Here is a 20,002-nt window from a genome sequence, read left to right on the forward strand (position 1 = left end):
ATAATGATGTGATTAAAGCCCAGCTCTTAGATAGCTGTAAAGTAATGCGGTATTCATTCGCAAGTTATTTCAGAGTTGAGTGACTTTACGTGACGTTTCGTCTGCGTTAACACACTGAACTGAGTTTGCGACCACAAATTACATAATGATTATCGGTGGGTTCAATGAGTTCTACTAAAGCCTCCTACTTCTTAGGTAGTATTTAGGAGGGGGCTTCTTCCCACCGGAGGCATGAATACAAGAAGGGACATGTACAGTATTTTAGCGAATCGTTGCCACCAGCGGCTCCTTTGCTTAAGGCAGGTCTTTCACTGGAAGCTACTACGAAAGGTAACAAGTCATGTATGTGTACAGGGCTGGATTTTGAATCTTGCGAAATACGCGGTCACAGGAGGTGTCAACTGGAGGGGCCCCGATTTCTTAGGGCACCAACTGAAGGGCGATGTTTTTGTCACCAAAAAATTATTCGCTTACACTTGAAAAATGTCCAGAACCGGCTCCACACGTGTATGCGTATGACTGCTTAGTAGTAGCTTTCAATGGACGACCAGCCTTAGTCATACTACGCTGACCTACTTCAAAGCACTGAACAGGTATACACAGTTATCGCCAGTTCATCGCAACACCCCCTATGAGCCGTAACCTACACTTCGAAAAACATTACATAAAAGAAAAACTTACTTTTAGGCGGCACGATCGTTCCCATAGTGCAATCTGATGGTTTGGACGGTTTCACTGGAGGCGCTGCGACAAAACAATTAAAGAACACCGAGTCACTTTGAATAATTAAAACACATCATCAAACAATTTTGGTTTTTTTCACAATTACTAATTCCTACAATTCATTTTTACACCGGTAGAAGGCACAGTTTGGTTTGGCATTCATGAAAATTTCATGCTCTCATTTTTCGGGATTCATAGAATACATCCATCATGTGCGAAACGACAGTCGCAGATGATCACCCTATGCTAAAATATTCCCAGGACGAATATAATTCATTGAAAGGACACATTCTAAGCATGCCAAGCCAAACACCGCCCCCTAGAGGCGAAAAAAATAAACAAAACCCGGCGTTATAAATAAGACAATGATTAAAGGAATGAAGCAAGTAAGGAATTAAGTCGCAATTCTTGTGTTGTTCTCAACCGACAGAACCTATTATAATGAACGCAATAGTTCTTAAATAGATCGCTAGAGCGTAAATACGTCACTAGTGTCCATACATTGTAAAGCAAAAAATTATTTTGAAATGTGCTTTATGATTTTTTGACACTCTGTCTCATGAATTCAGAAAACAGGTCACGCTACTACTTTACCGCACACCAACTCCGATCATACATATATCTCGCCATACGGCAATTTCCAACCAGTGGAGTTGGGTGGGAAATAAAGGATCCATCTATCGGTGCTCGTCCCAGGCTCGGTAGGCAAAGAACATGATTGGCGAAAGTATAAGTTTTGGCATAACGATGAATGACCATAGAAAGAATTCTGCTCCTTTTCTTGTTCATCCGGGCATTCACACTCCCCTCCCCCAGTTATGTTTAACGTTATATTACATATCTTATTCAAGTGACTTCACGGCATACTCGTCATACGTGCAGAGGAGCCAACATTAAAAGTATCAACAGCCATTACACCATTTGATTTTTATGTGGCATCCACAATTTCTCACAGGCACAGATTCAGAAGTAGGTCGATCACCCCTTCCAAGAGGCGAATGATATGGGGGGAAAAGTTGTTCTTTCCAGTAAAATACGGGACGATCCAACGGAACTACACACAATGAGTCGCCTCTTCAGATACATTGCCGGAAATCTCGGAACACATGGAATCATTTTTTTTGACGTCCCCTTGCTTGAGCGCATATCGGTGTTCACTGTACCTGACCTGAATTGAGATTTGCTCGCCCGCTTCATGGCACTAATTTTTAGGCCATTCTTCCAGACTTAGGGAACGGATGCCCTACGGAGGGGATCTATATGTATGTGTGGATGTGCGTGTATATGAAAGTATGCGTAATTTATGTTGTGTGCAGAAAAATTGACACCTCCAATTTAAGGTATCAAATATAGCAAAAACAATGAGTACATCCAGTCATTCAAACAACATGGTACTTTCACTGTAACACCCGAGAGCACTCAATTTCGTTCTTACGCGGTTTTTAATACACTACATACTACACCAATCAAATGCCCTGACACAAGTTGCTTTCAAGAATTCTTATTACGATTTGAGTATCAGTGTACGTAGTGGTTTTGATATAGGTGCTCTTCTTTTTGAACTTCAAGAAATTCGTAGACCCTTGCTACAGTTTAAGTTAGAGAATAATAATGTAGAGGCCGGAGGGGGGGGGGAAGAGTGGGCTAAGGAATTTTTTTCCCTTACTAGACTGCATTTTCTCGGCCGCATCGAAATCCGCGGTCTTTGGGCCAGCCTGACCGGACCTTGCGGCTGCATCATAAGCGGCCAGAAGCTTCTTCTTCCTGTCCTCGGCTTCTTTCTGTCTTTTCTGGATGCCTTCTTCGACGAGATCTCGGCTGTCGTGCACGGGAATCGGCTGAGGTGCCGATCCTGTCAAGCAATCAATAATTCGCATCAGATATAATTATAATACAGGGTGTCCTGTAAGTCATATAATGCAGCCTTTATCATCGCATCAACCGTTCATTGTAGAGTTTTAAAATATGCTCAGAATGTGTTTACTCTGTACTAGTTTCGGGGGTGTAAATACAGTGTGTCATAAAATAAAATAAAAATACAAATTTTTATACGGTCCTCCTGTTCTCTAACTTACAATTAAAAAGTTGTTTCCCTGTCAACAAAAAAAATGTCCACGTTTCTAAGTGCATTATTCGCTGATATATTTGAATTCAAAAATCGGAGAAAAGTCGGGAAAGAGCAACAACAACCAACAGTCGACGCTTCTTTCCCTCATTTGTGCTGTTCTCTCTCTACTTCCCTCTAGTTTTCGAGTTCAAATATCTCAGCGAATATTGCACTTAGAAACATGAAATTTTTTTTGTTGGCCTCGAGAGACAGACAGGGAAACAACTTTTTAAATGGAAGTTAGAAGACGGGGGACCGTATAAAAATTCAGATTTTTTTATTTTATGACACTGCATTTCCACTTCTGAAACTGGTACCGAGTGATTCTTGAACAGATTACGAAAATTTTTTAAATCGGAATCATTCCGAAACAACGAATGATTGATGAGATAAAGGCCGAGTTAGGACTTACAGGACACCCTGTATAAAAGTAAAAAGACAGACCAAAACTGGCAGATTGTCTCCTGCGCAATTTACGATCAGTATAATTACTCTACTTTAAGAATGAAGACATATCGATAGAAATAAAAAAAAGTTATTTACCATCGTTCTTGTAGATGCTGATGTCCATGACCTTATTCTTGGCCATCTGGTCGTACATGGCCAACGTCCGCCGCTTTTGTTCTTCAGCTTCCCGTTTGCGTTGCAGAATCATGTCCTCGCGTTCCTGTTCACGCTTTTTCATCATCTCATCCCTCTTGGCTGCAATAACATTGACAACATAAGAACTGGAAAAGCATTCGATAGAAAAGGCTCACACTCTGGGTGTAGATAATAATACTGTGCAACGAAGCCTCTCTAAGCCGTTCTTAAAAAAAAAAGATTTTCCTAAATAGAAATGTGTGTGTGAACCACGAGAAATTCGTGTCCAGAAAAAATTGTCCCCACAAGTAGGTCACCCATCAGAGAGGCTTTAGTGCATTATAATAGTATTATTGGTTAAATGCAGAATACTGTCCTTCTTTGGCAACTTCGGAAATTTTACACGCCAAGTTTGTTCGCTAAGGTAGCTCCAGTGATTGCTGGAGCTATCTTGGCGATCCTGATCCTATCCGAACCTAATATTTTATCACTTTGATTTGACCATTTACAGGAGCTTAGCTTCACCTTTTTAAATATCAGTGACTTGATTGGATGAATACCGTACGGTCGCCAGATACCAAATATTAAAATACGGTATACGTTAATTCTCGCGATGTGGATTAAAACGCTGATGCGTATAGATCAACACAAAGATTGCTTATAGATTAAACACTATTTTTATAGCATCGTAAGGAACACGAGGAAAATGGAATGGTGCCATAATTGGCGATTAATTTCGGTATAGACTGCATTCTGCATTCGAACCATATTATCATCACCGATAAAGGGAATGGCATGATTTGTTGAAGGCTTACTTCTCTGTTCAGTCTGAACCTGCCGCAACCGAGCTCTAATCTTCTTCCTCTCATCGTAATCTTCCGTTTCATCCAACTGTACAAAGTAAAAAAAAAGCCATGCACATTGAGGATCCAATATTCAGTGGCATCTCAACCATACGTTAATGTATGTGGAATGCTATCCAAAGATCTTTTTTAGCATCAAAAATGCAGGATGTGAAAATTAACCAAATTTTGATAGTTTTGTTGGGAATATTGGGATTAAAGGAATTCTCAGAATTAAAATCATTACGTGAATAGGTAGACGGCCAGATAAAACACACCTAACAAAAAACTGTCTTGTGTGTATGTATGAACACTGTATGATCAAAAGTTGCAGGACGCGCACGTACGCAATAAGGTATTCTGCCGCAAACTTCACTATACAAACTAAAAAATGATTTTAAACGGCGTAGGTCGTGTCCAAAAGCCGATTATATAATTTACATTATTCAAATGTTTCAGAGTGCATAAAATGTGAAGCAGGAAGAAATTCGTCCTAGATGACTCTGAACGCGGTGAAATTATTGAAAATAATTTGGTAGAGTTACATGCATTACTACTTTTACCGCACATCAACTCCAGTCATATCGCCACACAGCAATCTACTACTGATTGAGTTGGGTCGGAAATGAAGGCACCATCTATCGGTGGTCGCTTCAGGTTCTGTAGTGAAAGAACTTGTTACCCATGTCCTTCCCCAGGACCGAAACCGCGGACTTGATTGCTACCTACATGGTGGTAGATGAGCATCTTATAACTGCACTATATGTACTGAGCGATAAAGAGGATGACATGATTTTAGATTACCTCATGCTGCAAACGTTATGGCAACAGCTTGATTGGGGGGGGGGGTGTCTCTATTATTATTTAGCACTATATATAGTTCTCCTGCTCCGCACCGTGCAGAACTAGTTCGGTAATAATGATGTTGAAGAATTAGCCTGTGAACTATTCAGAGTCTGACCATATATAAATTTGTAGCATGAAAAAACAAAAAGTAATGGTAACTGCCTCGGGCCCAGGGGCTGGAGCCCTGTTAGTCCAACCCTTGGAGAGGGCATCGCGAGCAGGACAGAGGTGCATTTATGGTTTTGTTACCTGTGGGCTACACGAACTTTGCCGCTCTTCTTCCATTCAAATCTAATTTTCTTGACTACTCTTTTCTCGAATTCGCCACCCTGTTCTATAACCGTCTTGACCTCCGCCTGACTCCTACAAGTACATCTGTGTTTCTAAAGTTACTCATTTGGTCATTCATATGCTTTCTCTCGCTCTAAGTTACTCTTTTGCTCACTCACGTGCTTCCAAATTCTCTAGGACCTAGAGAGAGTCTAGATCACCGTATCAATAGACTATCCGGATATTATGCCGATTTGAACTTGGGGGAGGGGAAGTGTCATACTCTCCACAGGAAATCGAACTCAGGACCTCCTGCATACCGGGTACTGATCATTATACCATACAGAGACGATATTTTTTTCCCTTAAATTCTTCATTCATCACCGTCACTTCTTTGGTCACTGACTGACCTAGTCCCTTGCTGTCTGGGCAAAGGCGGAATATTATTAAGGTGTTGTACAAATTTCGCCCCCCCCCCATTTCCTATTCTAATTTTCTTGGTCATCATTCATCTCTCAAATCTGCCGCCCCTTTGAACTTGCCACCCTGGGCCGTAATAGGGGGCTGGGGGACAACTGCCCCAGGCGGAAAAACTTAGGGGGGCGGCAATTTCAAGTGGAAACAAAGGAAACCATCATAAAATTGTTGAATTTTGAATTTGGGGGCGGCAAAAATCCTAGTTACGGCCCTGCTATAGCCAGCTAAGCGCCTCTGTAAATACGCCACTGGAGCGGTACCATTACGCATATTCGTCCCAAAGAAAACTGAAAAGGTTGTGCACCAGTGATCTAAAAGAACCTTATGATTCGCGAAGTACAAAATAGGTATGTCCCAGCGAATTTGCTGAAAAGTCGATTTTCCATCTTCGAGTTTCCATCTTTTTTTGGGCTCATTTTGATAGTGTAGAAATTTCGATTTGTACAAATAAATAGGAATGAGTACACAACAATTCACAAAATAATATACACTCGCAGTGTTAATGGATAGCGAAGGGTAGCAATCAAGGCTGGACAAACCTATTGCCCAAGGTAAGTATAAAGTTTGACCAGGCACGCAAATTTTTTGGAGATTTGTTTAGGCTTGGTAGCAATGCAAACATTGGATTCAAGATCTGCGTCTTAGTGAGCGTAAGAATAATAAAGCATAAATATTTTATCGCATACCTCTCTTAAAGTCTAGAAGAGTTGCAAGATAAATTGTTAAGTAGCCCATCAATGCATTAATAATTAAGAAAATTAATCAAGCCAGAAGATCTTCACACACACTCACCAGTTTGTAGAGCTCTTCTTCATTGCTCATAGACTGGATAGAAATTCCATTTACGACTTCCGCCATGACTGGCTAATAATCAATAAGGTTTTAGTCAGTCTTCGGATACTATCTCAAGAATCTGTGCTTCCTTCTGGAGGAACTCTTTACCTGCAGAAGGACATGGAAGCGAAAGAAAAAAAAAAAGGAGAAGCGTCCTTTAAGCGGAGAAGCTTTTTCAAAGAAACTGAAAGCAAAAATGTATTTTTAAATGTCATCGCGAGTGTGAGTCAAAAGGTTTTGCAATATTTTTTAGTCATCTACTTTAAAGTATTTATTTTTTTCCATAAGTCATTAATGTGACGAACTGTCCTGGAATGTGAGATGCCGAGTTCGTTTGAATACCTTCAGGCTCTTATTTAAAATCGTCGGATTTGTTTTAACGGCAAGCGTGGATCCAGTGGGAGTGATGGGAGAATATGAAGAAAATTTATCTGTCTCCCCCCGTAAAATACAAATGATCCGATGCACCTACATAATAAGTCGCTTCTCCGACACATCGTCTTGTATCCGCTTGCCACAGCACCATTCGCAACTGAAGATATCTTCCTTCGCTCCGTTTGAAGCTGAAGATGTGTCTTCTTCGGCTTCATTCGCAGCGTAAGGTCTTCAGCTTCATTCGCAGCCAACGATGTCTGCTTTCGCTCAGCCATGGCTACGGGGGGGGGGGGGAATGGAAACGACTGCCCCTCCCAAGAGCCGAATATTATGTACCGTAAAATACGGAACGATCAAACTAACTCATACAATTCGCTCCTTCCACCACATCGGACTGGACCCGCATCTGCTTTACAACGCGGGGCTTTGGGCAACACGACTTAACTCTTTAAGCGGCTCCTAAAATTTTCTTATTCGCATTATAACTGCCACAGTAGAAATCATTAAACCTTCTAGAAATTGCCACCTATTTTCAAGAGTAATATATTCTTTCCGATTGCGTGAGCTGATAAATGCTGTTTCTCCAACACCGAAAATAGTAATAAAAAAACAAGGAACCGAAAAACTATTGTTTTCTGTTATTTATGCTGTAAGCAATAATCCTGCACTATCTCGAACGGAAAGGAAAAACATCGTCTCGCTCCTACTGTTATCAGGCTTTGAATGAAAGCTGACTCCGCCCACTGACAGTTCATTGGCAGGCTTGAGTGGGGGGGGGGGAATGGGAAATATGACTAAAAGCAGTAGCTGGGCCAGGGATTGCCGAAATTATAGGGTTGTAAGGCTGAGCCGAGATACGTTTCGTGATTGCTGAAATAAAAGGGGATCAAGTTGGACGAGATATCTTGTCATTGCCGATGTAAAGGTTAATGATATTTGGCGTACCTGATATTAGTTACGTGCTGTGTGCAACCAACATAAATGTCGTTGTGCTCTCAGCGCAAAATCCTTTTATATTTTTCGATTCGACAATAAAGACCGAATTTTACCTCATTATATTACCATAGCTAGCGATTTCACAGGGTTCCCCATCTGTTGATCATTTTTATGACCAAAACTCCGAAAGAAAGAAATATAATTCAAAATTTTAACCCTCCAAATTTCAAATTTGTTTTTCCGAGTTTCAGCTTTTTACTTTCACGGAACTTTTCTCCTCCCTTTTATCAAATATTTGCATACTTCCCAGGCATTTGCCAAATGTTTTATACTTTCCCTGACCTTTTTTTATTTCCCTGACTTTCCGGGTAGCTAGGAAACCTGTTCTAACTCTGCAATCCATTTCCTCTCTCTATAAGGATTACTTATCATTCAATTTTGTTAGCATTGATGGGAAAAAAAAATCTGGTATCACACATTTAGTTACATTTTTACGCATTTAAGTTTTTTGTGTATTAGGCCGGAATTACTCTATAAAAGTTTGATAAAAGATCTTTTATAAAACTTGAAAAAACCACAACAACCAATAAACCTATGGTTGCTCGATTGTAATTTTGTTCGCTGCATTTACTCGAATGCAATCGATACGTTGCTTATTAGTTGCAAGTTTTACAAACAAACTTTTCTAAAACTTTTACAGTGTAATCCTGGTCTTAGGAACCAAGAATCATTTTGATCAAAGAAAAAGTTCCTAAGTAATGTTTTTTCCCACTTTTTCAGAGACTTTATATCCTTTACCTATGTTAAAAGACACACACTGTTATGAAATCATAAAATTTTGTTATGTTTATGGACTCCCATTTAGCAATCACATACAGAAAATTTTAGGTGCCAATACCGATTTTTTAATCACCATGGTGACCTGGCACTTGGGATTTGTCAAGCCTTGCCGTAAGTTGAATTGTTCGTAAGTCAGAAATTTGTGTGAGTTTTGAAGAAAACTACTGTAATTTATTGAGACGATAACAAGGACATCTAGCTAATTATAGCAAATAAATGTCTAGCACAGAAATTTTCCAAATACAGTAAAAGTCCGTTATAACGACAGTTCACAATCAGAGGCAAAATTGTCGTTGTAACGGACTTCTCGTTATAAACGAAATTTGGTTTTTTTTTGCTCTGTAGAAACATATAAATAAATAAATATATATATATATGTGTGTGTGTGGGGGGGGGGAAACAATAAGATTATTGTAACATTCGAGAAAATGTTACTAACAATCTCATAGGGTTCATATGCTAGAAAGGAACATGCTTTCGCGCTACTTATTAGTAGCATGTGTATCACGGGCTAAAGGGTTTGGTCGGTCAGACTACGACTGCATTTATCTCGGTCACACACAGAGTACGGATCTCTCAGATCACGATCGCACGGAGCACAACACCCTGATATTGGCTTAAATTTTTTGTAATATGAATGAGGTTTCGTGTATCATCAGGTATATATAAACGCTCTGATTACATCTCTGTAATCTCTCTCTCAACAGAACTTTAAATTTTTGCAAGAAAAAATATTTCCAGTTGATTTTCCACTGGATTGTGACCCGATTCAGTCCCAAAAAGCAAGCATTATTAAGTTTGGAAGAGCTGCATATGCATGTTTGCACCCTCTAACATGAATTTAAATAATACACAATTAATCATCCGGTCATGAATTAAATATTGGGTAACTCTCCAGTGGAGATCAGCTTTGGCCACATTTGTCATATACGCCATAAACTACACTCGTAAACGAATATCGCATAACTCTTTTGACTCACCTCAAAATTTTATTTCAATGCGACAGTACATTATTTATACTGCAAAGCCTGCAGAGCATTATTCAGCAGTATTCACACATTATGGGGGTGGGAGAGAGACTCGTTATATGTGGTTTCAGTCCTGTATCAGATTGAGTGATGAGCAAAACACGAGAAAAAAATCATTAGAAAGCCCAACAAAGATGGATAAAATAATAACGAGAGGGGAAAAAAAATGAATATACCTGATAATGTTGGTTCGAGACTGCTGACAAATCAAACGTTTCGTTTTGACTTTGGACTCGAACACCATCATCGTCATCGACAGGCGGCATCTGGATCTATTTCCTCGCAACGGAGAAGTCACAGAAAAAACTCCAGACAAGTCTCTCGGTATCGTAAAAACACAAACACACACAACGTGCGCTCGCAGTGAAAGTCGTGTTGGCCAGATAATTCACAGCAAGTCAACAAGATTCCGAAACTGTTTATTTTCCTTATTCGAAGAAAATTAGTTCCAAGATTAACTTTTCTACAAACACGCACACAAAATAAGACACCGAGCGATGAAAAAAAAACCGTCCTCTTCGGTTGTCCAAACGTACGACAATAATTGCGATTGCTTGCGGTTAAGTTAGCATTTCTCCTTTTCGACAAAAGCTATGGTCCTTTTTTTTTTGTTTTCCTGTAGATTATATTCGAGGGCAGGAAGTCCTTAATTCTCTCCTGCCTTTTCTTTCAGAAAAGCATCCACTGTCGAAACGAGGACCTTGACCCTGGTGAAATGACAGACCTCTTTTACTCTCATACGAAGCACTTACAACCGACTACTCATTGGAGAAAATTTAATCCTACGGACCGTTGATGGAATAAAGTACACACAAACACACATGAAAACCCGTGTTCATGTGCGTCTGCGAGATCACGTGATTCTCCTCTTCTTCAATAACTCTTTTGTCCAATATCCGTCAGATTCGGATCTAAAGCGTTTGTTTATTTCCATCTCGAGGTCCTCAATCAACGGCCATTTCAAGAAGTCGTTTCTTCTTCTTTTGAAGGCTCTCAATCAAAACGAATAATCACATTTTATATCGGCAGAATTTTATTTCATTTTCTTTTTCAATTTTGCTGTAAGTGGCGTTTAATGGCGTTGATTTCGACATAGTGAGACTCTGTGCGTTGAAATGATTTCGGTTGATCCATAACTCGATAAGAGAAACGACTCGAAGGTCTCTCTCTCAGACTGGCAAGTATAATCGCGATTATAATTGCTGACATTTCGCCAGTGAATCGATTAATTTTTCTTCGATGATCTATCATCGATCTCTCGATGCACTTGGCGCGGAAATAATCTGAAATACTGATGCATTAAGGTCCAATCTGTGATCAGGGTCCGACTTTGACATGAATGGACCCTCGGGCAAAGTAGGAATCATGGGTGGGGAGGGGGGGGGTTCCCTGCAACTGATGTTCGGTTAATCAGTAAATCATCACGCACACATTAACCTTATTATTTTATTCATCACCCCTTATTATAACATTTTCAATCCACTGCTAGATTGGTCTGGCTAGGTCTCCTCTAAAGTTTTCCACTTTGCCTGATGCTTTTGCCATCTGGTTGACTCCAGCCACTTTTCGGATCTCATCGCTCCATCTTGTTTCGGGTCGCCTTTTCAGACGTTTAACAGCGCGAGGGTACCAATCCAAAATATTTGTGGTCCATCTGTTGCCCTATGTTCTTACAATATGTAAAGCCCATTTCCATTTTAGATGTTAAATTCTTCAGCATATCGTTAAGCATTCTATAGTATATCGTATATTATATCGTATCATTCAACAGCTTCACTTGTTTAATACTTTTTTTTCAGGCATAATGGCTTGTGGCTCTTCAAAATCAGTTTTTGCCGAAAGCGTTCCCCCGATCCTGATTCTTCAGTTTATTTCATTGAGGATGGTGTTTTCCATGGTAATTTCTTGTCCTAGGCAGGCCCGCAACTAGGGGGGAGCAGGCGGGTCTGGTGCCCCGGGAGATGGACCAGAAGGGGCACCGAGTTCACCCTTTAACTGCATCTTCTACATGGCAAGGGGCCAGAATGTCGCTTTGCCCCCGGATGAAAAAATATCCAGTTGCGGCCCTAGTCCTAGGTATACATAGTTTCCTACTTCTATCTCTGTGTTGTTGAACAAGATGATCTTCAAGGCAAAGGAGTTAAACATAACTTTAGTCTTTTGCAGATTCATTTTCAAACCACCCGTATACTTTCTTTCGCCAGTTCTTGTATTATTTGTTCTAGTTCATCTGAATTACAGCTCCATAATAACAACAATGTCATCGGCAAAAAGTGATTGGTTGAGAAAAATTCTCCATTTATTTTAATTCCTTTCTCATCCTAATCAGTTGCCTAAATGCTTCTTTTAAAGCAGCGGTAAATAGCTTTGGTGAGATAGTATCGCCTTGTCCGACTCCTTTTCCAAGTTTAATCTTTGCTTTTCCTTTATTCAAACGAATGGTTGTAGTTGCTTTGCCATATACTTTCTTAATGATATTGATATTTCTTTTTTTACCCTAATTACATCTAGAGCTTTAACCAACAGCAGATGTGAAAACAGTCAAAAGCTTTCTCAAAGTCAATGAAAGACATACAAAATGGTATTTCGTATTACTTGTGTTTTGGTGAACATCACCATTCCTTTGTAAACATGTATCTGCTGATACGAATCAGTAAATACATGTTTACATTTTGGTGTATTAGGCAAATGCTCCCACAAGTTTATGCGGGAATAGGGCTCTGCTTATGATTTGAAATAGTATCACCACAATAAAATTTATTGCAGTCAGAGTCTGGTACCCAAATCCAAAGCTACATCAACTCTGAAAGGATATAATTGGGTTAAAAAAATTTATCCGTTTGGTCAAGTGGATCAAAGCTAGTTACCACTAGCTTGGATCTGCATTGTATATTTCCTTAGATAGCGTAAAATGATTTTGGTATGTTACAGTCCATCTGGTATCGAAACCTGCAGTAGCATTCATGTCAATGCTGCATCGTTGGGCTTGCTTAAATTACCGTAGACGTCAAAAGCGGGGTCCATACCGGCAACACTACTGAATTTGAGCTGCGCAAGAACGGTTTTTTCCGAGTGGCTGCGCAAAATCTACCAGTGAAATCGTCCTCTCTGTTCTAGTCACATCCAGCGTTAGGTGGCATAGCCGGTGTGGAGCCAGCTAAAGAATCTTACGGTGCGTCCACTCTTACGGGCAAATCGCGCAACTCGTGCCTATAGGCAGTGTTCCGCAATTGTCTTAGTGTGAAACGACCTCAATAATATCTTCATCTGGAAAAAAATCGTCAAATTACCAGGGTTTTAGCATGTGGTTCATTGATCCGTTCTTCATTGAAGTCAAACTATAGTTAGCGATACCTTCATAGGCTTCGGACATTTATTTCATCTGCCTGCTGAGAGGCCCATGGGGGACAAGAGCGAGAAGATGGCACTTGTACCTCACTACCATCGAAAATCCAGCGCTTATCTGATGGATGAAACACTACCTTATCGATGTAAAAACTTTTCAGCTCGAGAGCTTTCATACAGGATTAATTTTGCTGGCCGTTATAGGAGCGTTTCATATTTTTGCTGGCCGTTATAGGAGCGTTTCATATTTTTGCTGGCCGTTATAGGAGCTAAATTAGTTTCCCTAGCTTTTTTTTGAGTTTTCACCACGGTCCACGTAACTAACCTACGCCAGCAATACTAGAAGCATCAAAAGAAAACGTCGAAATTTCGAGTACAAGCTGGTCTTTGCTTGGTCCCTCGATTCTCCAGATTTGAACCCAATTTAAGATGATTCGAACCAACTCGATCATGTTCGTTCTTTCTAGATATCTTGAATTCGGAACAGCAATTGAATGAACTGTCTTGGATCTGCCTGCATAAATGTAACAGACATCCGGCATCTCATCGTGTCACTTCCCGATCATATTTTGCTATAACCCGGACTGCATGACACCGTTTTTCAGGATATAAGCTTGGGGGTCGCATCCATGTTACTCAACCGTGTATTTTTCCGTCCTAAAAATGATATACCCCTTTTTTAGCTTCAATATACTCATTAATAATCTTAGATCACGCTTGGTGCATTAGATAAAGAATTATTTAGTTGAAAACGCCATGTAGGATTTACTCCAAAATTATATATACGCGCATTTGAATTTTTTTTGTGACCAGTTACCAATCAAAATCTCTCATTGATGCTTGAGAAGCAAGCAGTTTATTAGGCGTTTCGTTTTTTTTTTCCATACTGAAGAGGAGTATCGTTTGAAACTTCTCAAAAAACAGCATTTGCGTAGTAGTATCCATCATCACCTCGTGACGTCGCGTAAAAAAGATCGAGCCAAGGATTGAAGTAGTCTTTCAAAGAGAGAGGCTATTTTCAAAGCAGTGTTTCGTGAAGTGGATTCAAGAAGGAGCGTCGTCGTCACAGACTGCGAGTCCCCTGGAAAATATCTTGGCCAATGATTCATATACAATGTGCGAGATGCAGCTCTGCTTCATACAGAATTAAAATAAAAACCAAACAAACTGATTGCAGGGTAGAATTTGAACCCACGCCTGCTGCCACCATTAAAAAAAATTAATTTTTTTGAGAAAACAAAGTTAACTGTTCACTGAATCAAAACAGCTTTTCATTGTGGAAACCATGAATTTATTTACAGTTTCAATCACTTATTTAAATTCGTTGATATGCGATTGCGATATCAGTTCAATAATTTGTTCAAATAAAAAGGCTATTTCAATCTATTTTTAGACCTAATCCGATGACGAGGTCTGGAGCTGAATAATACTCGTGTACTTTACGTCAAGCCATGATCTATGTCTGTTATGTCTAGAAAGCCAAAAAATAATGCATGTGAATCTATTGAATCAGGAATTCTCGATGCTCAATAAATTCACTTGCACAAGGTCTTGAATAACAAGAACCTCACCGAGCAACAATAAAACAGAACGGCACAAACTATATGGCAAAACTATATTCATAGGCTAATAAAATTTTCAATTTTAAACAATAAATGGCTAGAAAGCTTCCCATGATGGAATCGGTCGAATGCCTTCTGGAAATCAACGTCTAAACAAAATAGAGAACTTCAGATTAAATAATTCATATCAAGTGCCGAAAATAAATAAAACATTTATTCCAAAAGACTTAAAGATATACTACTCCAAAAATTATGAATCCATCTAATTCTATACCATGCAATTAATGATACAAATAACATGAGATCCAATCACTATATCTTTATATCCTCAATAATCTATATTACAACAATAATAGATCCTAAAATAACACAATACATTCTAAAATTATTAAAAATATATTCCTCTGTTGATCTAAGGAAAAATATGCGAAAATATGACTGAATCTGTGCACTACGTCAAAGAACATAATTTTTTGATGTGCAGCATATGTATGTTTTTTTTGTTTAGTAACAAAAAAAGTTTGGAGCATCTCCTTAGGGGCCATTCAAGTATTACGTAAGCAGATTTTCAGCCATTTTTGACCCCCCTCCCCCCCTTGTCAGCAAAACACTGACCCCCCCTCCCCCGTCAGCAAAATTTCGTCAGCAGCTTCGAATATTTTATATCTTCAAAAAGGGGTGGTTGATGACGTAAGCAACCTTCAACCCCCCCCCCCTGTCATCAAAAGTCAGCGAATCCGAAACCCCCTCCCCCCCCCCTCGATGCTGACGTAATACTTGAATTGAATGACCCCTTATTGCATGGAGTCCCGACTACTCCCATTAGTTTCATGTCATATGAGAATTTATTAACAATCTCATCGATAACCTGATCGAGTATATCGGTAAAAAGTGAGAAAAGCATGGGCTCCACTTTCACACATGTCTAATCGGGAAATTCACCGTTCACCATAACCCGTTATGACCCTCTCTCTCAACATCTATTGTATCCAATTCAACAAGTTTCCCTCAGTCCCAATCTTATACGTAAACGCTTCAAAAGCTTCCCATGTTGGACCCGATCGAATGCCTTTTGGAAATCAAGGTAAACAACGTCGACTTATGATTTTCGTTATGACTTTTATGAATACTTGAAACCCTCATAGACATCCTCGACTACCACTGCGAGAAATATGATATATGTATTCCATTGGCCCTTCACCAACCACGATTGGAATCCACGCTTACCTCAATGTAGAAGAAAGTATCAGTTAAACAATAACACAGCTGAAGAGAAAGCACTTTATTATGAACAATAAGCATTTCCCATCCCAATGATTAACTTGGGTTTTTTTTTCCACAGACGAATTACCTCTGCAATATAGATCCGATTTTCACATAGGCGAATTTCAACAGGATTCATCGAGGTCTCAGGACAATTTAGCGTCGAGTGATTCAGCGCAGTGATTGTGTTTTGTGAATACCAATTTCCTTTCCCCACTTTTTCTAGACTTAGGACTGGTATGCTTTCAAAATACTTTGAAATGATTTTGAAAATAAAAAGTGCGGTTAGAATTTTTTCTTTTTCTGACACGAATATGTCGTCATAAAAAATGCATCATCATCGTATCATAAAAAGGAGTTACGCTTGCAGCTGAAAATTATGTGCTATTCCTCGTAGAAATTCATCTGATGCTCGATTCTCGTAATATTGAGCTATTTCAAAAATTCTTTTTTTTCAGTCTCTTAGCTCTTTTACGACGCTTAGAATGTTCTTGAGCGGAGATGCATTGCTCTAATTTAATTTCTGTTAGTTTCTCCTCTTTCTGCAGAGCCAAATATTGGGATGATGGACTTCAATATCGCTACTTATCGAATTATGCCAGCCCTCAATATTATTGCATAGTTTTTTTTTTTTGCAAAGCCGTCAATAGTGGCGTCGAACTGATTCCATAATTCTATTGCAAATTTTGGACCTCTCTTACGATTTCTTTATGTTGGCCTTCCAATCCAGGTGTCTTCGAAATAATTTACAATATCATATAAATCTTCATTGTCTCTGTAGTATTCACTATCTATCTTCAGACTTTTTAACTACCTCTCTGGCTGGTACGAACGCTAAATGCAGCTAATCGACGCTATAAACAGTGTGATAAATGGAAAAAGCAGCCTCTTTGTTTGCATTGTGGAAACGCTTACTTCATAGCAGACAGGGACACTCTCCTATTTTTTAAATTACGGCATTAATCATTTTTTTTTCATTTATATCTTTATGATTATTTTTTTGAATAACATGTGATAGCACTGAACTGTCCGCGCTGTGTCGTTGGTGCTGAACTGTTTTGCACTGAATCTTCGTAGATTCCTTCTGCCATAAAGCCGGGCTGGGAGAGATTTTGGCATCAGGATAAGTCCGGTGGCAGAATGCTGGTGATCATGTCATGTCTAACTTGACCAGAACGGAATATACTATTCTGTATGTTTCAAAGAAGTATGTTTTAAGAGGACTAACGCACCCCTATGGGGACAGAGCGGGAGTCAAGGTTGGGCTGGATGTAGAAGACTAACGCAGATACAGAAAAGTGAATTCATGGTGCTTAATTCGTAAAAGTAAATTTTTTTTTTATGCTGAGCACAACTCAGGTCTATCGCCATTTAAATTCATCTCGTGAAAGTAAAATAAACAGAACCAATCAAGGAGCGATTTCTACGAAAAAAAACAGGGGAAAAAGTTTTTTTTTTAAATATTTGTTAAGAAAATGATTGGCTCTCTCGAAAACTCTTTGGTGCCCGGAAATATTGGGAAGGAGCCAAAGTAAGCAAATAATAATTCTTAAGGTCATAATACTGCTTATCTTCATAAGCCACGATAAGAAGAGTGGCGCAAGGTCAGACCACTTGGCGGAAGAAGATACGACAGCGAATATATGTATCATTTCTACGCTACTGCTGATGATACATCGCTGTCTTCATTATTTCCAAGTGCGTGCGTTTGGAAAGGGAGGGATTCAAATCCCGGGCTCTTTCAAAAGTCTGTGGCCTCTTTCACGGTCGAAATGACACTTTATGACTGTTTAGAATCAAGTTTTTTATAGTTTTTGACACTTCTCTTCATCCTTCATCGAAATAATGAGCCGGGACGTTTCGCAGTTAAAACAACAAAACGTGGGTGAAATATCGCGAGGAAAAACTATAAGTCGCGTACACCATAACAACATACTGTTAATGCAGAAATATTGTACATAAACTGATTGGAACAGCAATTAGTTTTAGTTTTTGATGATGGGCGTAAGCCGATTGAATAAAAACATGTAACGATATCGATCAACTAATGCTTTCGGAATATTTACGGAAAATAATCGAATGTTCCCCCTTCTACTTAATTCATCGATGAGTTTTTAGCTCATTCGACATCACATTGCAGCTCTATAACATACATGCTTGAATTTAAACAAAAATGAATTAAGACGCCACAGAATGCCGCTGTGGTGGTCGAGTGGTTATAGTGACGGACTCGCGATGCGAGGATCCGGGTTCGAACCCCACAGTGGTGGTCGGCTGAAGTTGGTTTTCTGTGGTTCCCAACTTCAAGGCGCAAATGCGAGCCGATCTCCCTGTTAAAAAGTCTCGCCACAGGGAGCAACAGTCCTACAACGATAAATCATTCAATCATAACACTTCACTCATAGTTAGAAAAAAAACTGGTGGCAGATGGCAGCACTACACATAACAAACATTACATAGAAACAAACTTTACGTCAGGTTGCACTACACATACACGCACATTCCCGCATGTACAGGTTCGTTGGGGGGTTCCGTGGGGGGGGTGCATTTGGGGTGTAGCAGTAGTAGGTAGGGCCTCCAAAAAATGGCTCGGGGATCCATGATGTTCTTAAGTCAGCCACCTCGTTGGGCAATTTGCCTGTTGTGGCGTTGTATTTGTATTTGTATATTCACAGATAACTAAAGTGACCCGTGCCATTCTGCGTCACTTAATCCCTTCCAGCGGTTTTTAAAATTTTCCTGATTCGCATTATAACTGCTGCATTGGGAATTACCGAACCTTTTAGAAACTGCCACCTATTTTCAAGAAATTTTTTTTCCCTGATTGCTAGCTGATACCAATACTTCCTCTCCCAACACAAAATACTAATAATAAAAAACTATCGTATTCTGTTATTTATGCTGTACGCAACAACCTCGAAGGGAAAGGAAAAAAATATATATCGTCTCTCTCACCTTTTGTTATTTCACTTTGAACAAAAGCTGACTCCGCCCACTGGCAGTTGATTGACAAGAGGGAGGGGGAAAGGAAAACATGGAAATACTGTTGTACAGAGCTGGATGGGATCGTCAATTCCGAAATGAGGGCGTTTTAAGAACCAGAGATGTTTCGGGGTTGACGCTGTAAGGGTTAAGTGGCCAGCGGCACATTTCCAGATCGCTCAAGCGCACTCAGACTGTTAGGTACACACACAGTAACACTTCCGGCACAACTCACCAGGTAGTAAATTGCCCATAGATCGTGATAGACCTGAGTTGTGCTCGGTTTGAAAGAAAGATCGCTCAAGTGGCTTTCGGCACATTTACAGATCACTTGAGTGACCTGTAACGTAATGTTACAAATCACTTAATGGCCCGCGACACATTTTCATACCAATGAAGTGGTCCGTACACGTGCATATCATATGCACACAATATATCAGTGTGCATATGTAGGAACTTGCTACAGTCGATTCTAGTTTTAACGAATACTGTTACAGTGAAAAAAAAAAATCTCATTTTAACGAAAACTTTTCTAATCCCCCAGATAAGTGTACATAGCAACAATGTAAAAATTTGGAATTCCTTTATAAAAGTGACTCCGGTCTCTTGGGTTTCGTTATAACGGGATTCGTCTGTATAATAGAAAAAATACTACTGTAATTGAAAAACAGTTTTGTGAGCAAGGGTGACTGTGCAACAACCATGAAAATGTTATGAATACTGTGGTGTTTGGTCAGAACATGATATCTCTAAAAAATGGCTTTTTGATTTAAGAGGAAGTCTTGCTAATTATAACTAATTAGAAGTGAGGTAAATGCGCAAATACGTTCGAACGGCTAAACAACAAGTTGATGTGTGATATTTTTATTTGTATTTGTGTATATGCTTTATTTTTGGTTTTCAAATGACAATGAAAATGCTTATATCTTGAAACTGTGATTTTGGAGTTAGCATGTTCTAACCAAACACAACAGAACATTCAAAATAATA

At 39.4% G+C, this 20,002-nt stretch overlaps 1 protein-coding gene across 3 annotated transcripts in view; it reads right to left on the reverse strand.

Annotated features, from left to right (window-relative positions):
- Positions 1–20,002, reverse strand: part of LOC149077659 (uncharacterized) — a 57,018-nt gene that overhangs the window by 14,326 nt on the left and 22,690 nt on the right. Inside the window, exons 1-6 of one of the 3 annotated variants that reach the window (XM_089245224.1) lie at positions 10,037–10,654; positions 6,640–6,789; positions 4,228–4,303; positions 3,374–3,532; positions 2,390–2,575; positions 682–744 (exon numbers count right to left, since the gene is read on the reverse strand). In XM_089245224.1, coding sequence (XP_089101350.1) covers positions 682–744; positions 2,390–2,575; positions 3,374–3,532; positions 4,228–4,303; positions 6,640–6,705 — 550 coding nt within the window. In that variant the 5' untranslated portion in view covers positions 6,706–6,789; positions 10,037–10,654. Of the gene's footprint in view, positions 1–681; positions 745–2,389; positions 2,576–3,373; positions 3,533–4,227; positions 4,304–6,639; positions 6,790–10,036; positions 10,655–20,002 lie in introns of those variants that run through there. The other 2 variants (XM_089245223.1, XM_089245222.1) reach the window with 2 other exon arrangements.

Source organism: Pholcus phalangioides, unplaced genomic scaffold, assembly GCF_987345545.1.
Source record: "Pholcus phalangioides strain wild (caught in Gottingen) unplaced genomic scaffold, Ppha-v1.0 ptg000015l_1, whole genome shotgun sequence".
In the NCBI taxonomy this organism is placed as follows: Eukaryota; Metazoa; Arthropoda; class Arachnida; order Araneae; family Pholcidae; genus Pholcus; species Pholcus phalangioides.